Genomic DNA, 6,413 nt, shown 5'->3' with positions numbered 1-6,413 from the left:
TATAGTCAGTGTCACTGTTGGTCACGCTTCAATGTGGAGTACCTACGAACTTCACCTGAAAAAAATGGGGCCACCGTTCTAAACAAAAGGCACGAACAGCCTGTGGAAAAAGAGGCATAGTGACCGGCAGCGGCTAGGCCAAGAAGCGTTTGAAACTCTGTCCAGCCGGTATCATTTGATGTTACCACATCTGCCATACCCATAGCCGACGTCTGTTTCAGGCTCGGCTGGGCTTATTTCTTCGCCTAATGCCCGCCATGATGCTTGCGCTCCCCCGATGTCAGTAAATTTGATTTTCCACTGATGTTATGTTCCTGGTCGACACCGGCGACCGGAGCTTCCGGCCTGATGTGACATCTGTTACATGCCGTGTTTTTTTTTTCTCTGACGCGTCTTGGCGTGTCGGGCGTATCAATAAGGTCACGTATCCTCTCTTGTCTTAACTCCTCCACCATCCTCTCTTGCCTTCCCCCACTCTTCGTCGCCATGCCCCTTACATGACCGGCCGCGTCGCCTCTCGTCTTGACTCCACCACCACCGCTCTTGGCTCAACACAAGGTGTGTTCCCTGTTTGCCATTTTCCGCTTGCTCAGGCTGACTGTGGACACGAAGCTCTCATCACAACATGTGGGACAACATTCTGCGTCACGTTGACTTGCCAACATTCAACTCCTGCCTGCAGCTGCTCCTGGCCTTGACGTTGACCAAGGTTTGCACATTATCTTCCCCAATTTTCGCTGACACATACTGTTTGTAGTGCTCTTCTTGACCACTCTTCGTCACCGGTGCAGCGGTGCCCCTTGAGGGATGTCCACAGCCTACCCCAGTCGCTCCCAAGACATGTCTTCCCGCGTCACCCACTACTACATCCTTGGCTCGAAACAAGGTGCGCCTTTCTTGTTGTTTTCCGCTCGCTCAGGCTGACTCAAGACCTGAAGCTTCCAGCATCTTACGTCACATTGACTTGCCAAAATCCCTGCAGCTCCCGGTCTTGCTGCGAACAGGTTTGCACCTGCGAACGAGCATGAGAAGATGACAAATGGCTTGTCTGACACCTGGCTTATGCACCGTCTGGCGTGGTCGTTGACGGGTATGTATTGCCTTATTCATGTCACCCTTGCGCTGACCCAACAACACAGGACTCCCATTGGGCTGTTTCACTGTTAGCTCTTCTGCGCGGCACTTCTGCGTTGCGCCAGCGTCAAGGCATCAGTGGAGCTTATCCTTTTGACACGTCTTTCTTAGCCCGACACATTGGACTCCCTCTAACCTCCCGCCAAGTCCTTCACGCGCACGGCCTTAGTCCCTGGCGTCGGCAGACCATCCTCCATTTCTTGTGTCCACATGGCACCGGCTTGGGTTTACGCCCCAGGCACAACATTAGTGAGTGTTGTCTCTGCTGAATCTCGCTGATGTACTAACTTGTTTCGCAGAACGTGATAGTCTCGCTGAAAATCGGCGTAAAATCATGGCTCAATTGGTGATTACGTAAGCGTATATCGACCCACTTTTTTGCCTTAAAAAACTTACGTTTGTACCAGGATTTTGACGGCCGAAGGCCCAGCGTCCCCTCTAGGCTTCAATGCCTCGGAGCCAGGGCTCTGCTCCCTGGCTTCCCTCTTGCGTCTGTTGCCTTCGCCAACCCTGCTCAATGCCGACCACCGCTGCATACGGCGCATCAATCAGAGCATCAACACCAAGATCGTCATGCGCACCGTGATTCTGGTAAGTTCTTGTCCTTCCTGTTCGTTCGAGAGATTACCAATGTTGATATCAGTGTCCGTATTGCACTCCTCATCGCCTTTACCAATTCCACTGACAATGATGGATCAATTGATGATTACGTAAGCATATTTCAGCCCACTTTTTGCCTCATCAAAACTCACTTTTGCGCCAGGATTTTGACGGCCGGAGGCCCAGCGTCCCTCTGGACTTCAACGCCCCAGAGCCAGGGCTCTGCTCCCTGGCGTTCCTCTTGTGTCCGTTGCCTTCACCAACCCCGCTCCGCTGTCCCCGCATCTGGCGCCGCAGGCGCCATCAACGCTGGTATCCTCATGTGATCTTTCACTATGGTGAGCTCTTGTCCCTCTCCTCTATTGTGCAATTACTGACCTTGATCTCAGTGTTCCTAACACGTCGCGCCGCTCGTTGCCGCTCGAAAATCGCTCCCATCACCGATTATTGATGCGATCAATCGATTATCCGATAATTTCGGGACGTCATTTGGACCTCAAAAAACGTGATTCAAAACACCATTTTTTCCAGGATTTTGCCGCCGGAGGCGAACGAACGGGAGGACTTTCAACGCAAACATTGGCAGCAGTGCGCTGCCGATCCCCCCACTGTGCGTTTTCACCAAGTCTTTTTTTTTCCATTGCTTAAACTATTGCAGTCCGTTGACTTCTACACCCAGCCCATTAATCACACATCCCGATTTCCCTCAACGAAGCGATCCACTCTGGTCCGAGCCGAGCCGAGCTTCTTCTCACCACCACTCGCCGTCTTCCCAAGGGGATCTGCGGCACGCGCCTGCATCCCAGTTGACCTCGCCCCGGCTTACAACGCGAGCCGGGCCATCCGCCGGCGGCACGTGCCCGAACCGGCCACCCACGACTTCCTTCTTACCACCATGCGCAATGTGCCAACCACACCAACGCCAAGTCCCTCGACCCCGCCGCCTCCACAGCCCTCTGTCTGCTGCCAGAACGGGTGTCCACGCGCCGAACTGGCCATTGACCGCCGTCTACAACGCCATTAGCAACGACAAACGCGCCCATTGACTGTGCGCCAACCAGGCCCAACCTTGACCAAACGCGTGTCTGGCGCGGCACGTGGCTGGGAAGAGCTCTACAGTACTATGACTGCCTTGTCATTTCGACCAGCGCAACGCGGCGCTATCAGTCGGCCTCGACCTCGTCAACGCGTTAAGGCGGGTCGGCCTCACCACCTTGCGCGACAGCGCTGTATCGGGAACCTTACAAAACGACCCCGGCATTTGCGCTGGCGATCACGGCCAACTCGTTCCCCAAACACCATCACCAACGACCAACAGCGTTCCCTGCTGCTTGGCCGACACTTGCCTCCAACCATGCCTGCATGTTGCCCACTCCCCTTCATCTTCACAAGCGCCATGCAACGCTATCCCCCCGACTTCGCCATCGTTAACGCGTCAGTCTTGGCTGTCGCGGGCAGCCATCAAGGGGTCTGTTTCCCGCAACATTGCAAGCAAGAGCGAGAGCAACGGACACGGGTGCGGTCCCTCGCTTAGCCTGCGACTTCCTTAACCGCGCTGTCTGCTCGGATTCAACACCAGGGAGTGAGAGCGACGGTTGTCGGCGAGCAATCCACCATGACGGCAACAAGGGTATCGACAACACCCTCTGCGCTAACCTCCGCTCTCTCGCGTTCGACAACTCCCTCCAAAATCTTACCCCACGACACAGTCTCCATCACCAACCCAGTCGTGGTTTGGCGGGACTGCAACAACAACGGCGCTGTTCAAATCGAAGGCTGCAATGCGGGAAAAGAATCGAGTCGGGCACTACGTCGAGGCGAAACCGTAACTATGGCGGGAGTAGTTGGACATCTTTGGCCTACAACTTGCCACCACTGTCCGCCAACAGCCCCGGGCGCGGGTTCCCCCACGACAAACCACTCCCCTTCAAAATCTTGCCCCTGACACTCATTCTGCGGGCGCTCCGTCTCCATATTGTGGTCTGGCAGGACTTGATGGAGTTGGCTGGAACGGTGACTGGGCCCAACCGGGGAAGTGGGGTCTGCAATGCCAAAGAACGGGTGCGTGAAACCGTGACCGCGGTGACTTTGGCGTTGCCAGACCCGACTTGGCAGGGAGAGGGATCGAGATCGGGGAGCTACACGGGGATAGACGCGTTGTTTACGCGTCTAACGCGTGAAATACGCGTATCTCTTGCGATGGATCTACGGGTCGGGTAGTGTAAACTGTACATTCGCGACCTTGAATAAATTTTTTTCACTGCTTTGCCGTAATACAAGGGTATATAAGAAAGTTGACGGGCGAGCCTTAGCGAGCTGCGAGCCTTTGCGATGGGTGAGTAAAGCGTTGAGGTGGATGCGATGGGTGAGTAAAGCGTTGAGGTGGATGCGATGGGTGAGTAAAGCGTTGAGGTGGATGCGGGAGGGTAAGGCTAATGGGTGAGTCAAGTGTTGAGGTGGACAGTGGAGGGGATGGGTATGCAAGCTCAACTCGCGCAGCTCAACGTTGCGCTCAACCCTGACGCCGTCCACGCACACCCTCCCGCCCCACCGCCAACACGCTACTTTGGCTACGGCAGCAACCTCTGGATCCACCAGATGGACACGCGCTGCCCGGGCAACACCCTCCTCGGAGTCGCCTTTCTTCGGGACTGGTATAAGCAGCCCCCACCCATTTTATTATCTAATACTAAATACTCTACAGGCGGTGGATAATCAACACCCGGGGGTACGCCACGATCGTGCCCTCCCCGGACTCCGTCGTGTACGCGCTGCTGTACACGCCACCGCCGCGGACGAGGCCGCGCCGACCGCCACGAGGGCGTCCCCGGTCGTCGACGTAAAGCAGACGCACCCCGTCACGCTCGTCGGCCCCGACGGGTCACACAGCACCACCCTCGACGCGCTCGTGTATGTCGATGTGCAGCGCGCAAGAGGGCCCGCCGAAGCCCGAGTACGTACACCGGATCAACAGCGGGATCTGCGACGGGGTGCGGGCCGGCGTGCCGGGAGGAGTATGTGCGGGAGTGTCTGCGGCCGTTTATCCCGGAGGAACAAGAGAAAGCATTGGGCAGGCCGGTGGAGGCGGGGGGTTTGGCGGCGGCGTTGGGAAGGCTGGGGTGAAGAGCCAGCAGCCAGTATTGACTTGCATGCGATCTGCTTCTTCATTTCTAGTTATACAGGCCTGTGTTCTATCCATAATGCTACAGTGTCCGTTTTTGTTGTGCCTTGTTTTTTATGTCCGGGCGAGCTGTGGGAGCTGTGCCTCGGCGTCACGGTCCGAGTCCTTCTCCTTGTCGACGTCATAGCCATAGCTGCTGAACCGCACCAGCAAGTCCTCCACATCAAGCTCCGCGGCATAGCTCCCCGCCGTGATCCTCGCATACATCTGTAACAGCACCACCGCGGCCAGCAGCGCCACGGGTATGATGGCCAGTGCGCCGTGGAGGCCATAGCCACGGGTATGCGCGGTGCAGAACTGCCCGATGAGTCGGCTGTTTGTCTGCCCCAGACACGTGTAGATTGCGGGGTAGCCGGCCCCGGGCCGGAGCGTGCTGAGGAGCGTCCCGGCGAGGGCGAGTAAGGGCAGGGGCAGCGCGAGGAAGAGCAGCCGGGAGGAGAGCCCGGCGAGCGACCGGCGGCGGGTGGCCCCGGCGATCAGACTGGGACGTAGTTAGTTTACCGGAGATAAGATAGCACTGCTACTCACCCGGGGACGGAGAGCAGGAAGACGACGGTGAACGTCGCGGCCTGGAAGAAGAGCGCGATGCGGGGCCGCCCGGGGAGCGGGTGCGCCCGGAGCCAGCCGACCTCGACCCAGCTGCCCACTGTGCCCGCGCCGGACGAGCGCAGCGTTTGGCTCCTCGGAGCGCTACACCTGTCAAAGGGCATCTCCTGGCCGCACAGAAAGAAGACGACGGTGAACGTCGCCGGACAGCAGCAGAGCAGGACGACTAGAAGGCGCGCACAGCCTCCCACGACACGTGCCGTTGACAGCGGCCTTCTGCCCACCATCTCCTTCTCGTCATGAACGACCGTCCTCAACATCTAGCTAGACAACCTGGAGCCCAACTCGTCGCTGCTGCCCTCTCTTGCCGTTGCCCGTGCTTTTACAACGGCGATAACGCAAGTGGCCAAACCCGCGACTTTCTCTCCCGCTCTCCGTCCGCTGCTGCGCCAAATATCGCTGCAGAACAAGGTCAGCCGCTGTAAAACAGCCCCAGGACGGCAAGAACACCTACTAGTACAAGAACACGATGACTCACAACTCCAACGCCGTCAACAAGAGTCAATCTCAGGCCGCGGCAGCCTGGAAATACAAATCATCTTAGTCTGGCAACACGACGATATGAAGCGTGGAGGTTGGTGATGAAGAAGGGAGACTGGTTGAGCTGCAAAGGTGAGTGCGAATCTGCTGATTTGTTTCAGAAACAACTTACCGGCCTTCAGTTCGCGATTCGTGCTTGCCTGGTTGAGCAACGAAAGTGAGCGCGACCACCAACAAAACGTTGACTTACCCACTAATTTGTTTCAGAAGTCTCAGCCTCTTTGACCGCGACAAACTTCTGCCCGCCTCAAACGTCAGCTAGCGGCGGAGATGGGGAGGAGAATGGAATCAGTGGAGAAATGACTGGATACAGGTCAGTTTGGTGTCGTTTAGTTGAAGAATATTAACTGAC

General features: G+C 56.9%; 1 protein-coding gene across 1 annotated transcript; it reads left to right on the top strand.

The window, feature by feature from the left end:
• Nucleotides 1-4,206: 4,206 nt before the first annotated feature.
• MIND_01078000 (uncharacterized protein) lies at nucleotides 4,207-4,577 on the top strand (the record flags this gene model as incomplete). The annotated part of the gene is made up of 2 exons (XM_037367353.1): nucleotides 4,207-4,388; nucleotides 4,439-4,577. The coding sequence occupies 2 exons, from the start codon at nucleotides 4,207-4,209 to the stop codon at nucleotides 4,575-4,577; spliced, it is 321 nt and encodes a 106-aa protein (XP_037216747.1).
• Nucleotides 4,578-6,413: the final 1,836 nt, after the last annotated feature.

This window comes from Mycena indigotica (assembly GCF_014461135.1).
Source record: "Mycena indigotica strain 171206Taipei chromosome Unknown Mind.scaff0009, whole genome shotgun sequence".
Classification (NCBI taxonomy): Eukaryota; Fungi; Basidiomycota; class Agaricomycetes; order Agaricales; family Mycenaceae; genus Mycena; species Mycena indigotica.
The sequence above is the reverse complement of the archived record's forward strand: the minus strand, read 5'-3'. Positions and strand labels throughout refer to the sequence as shown.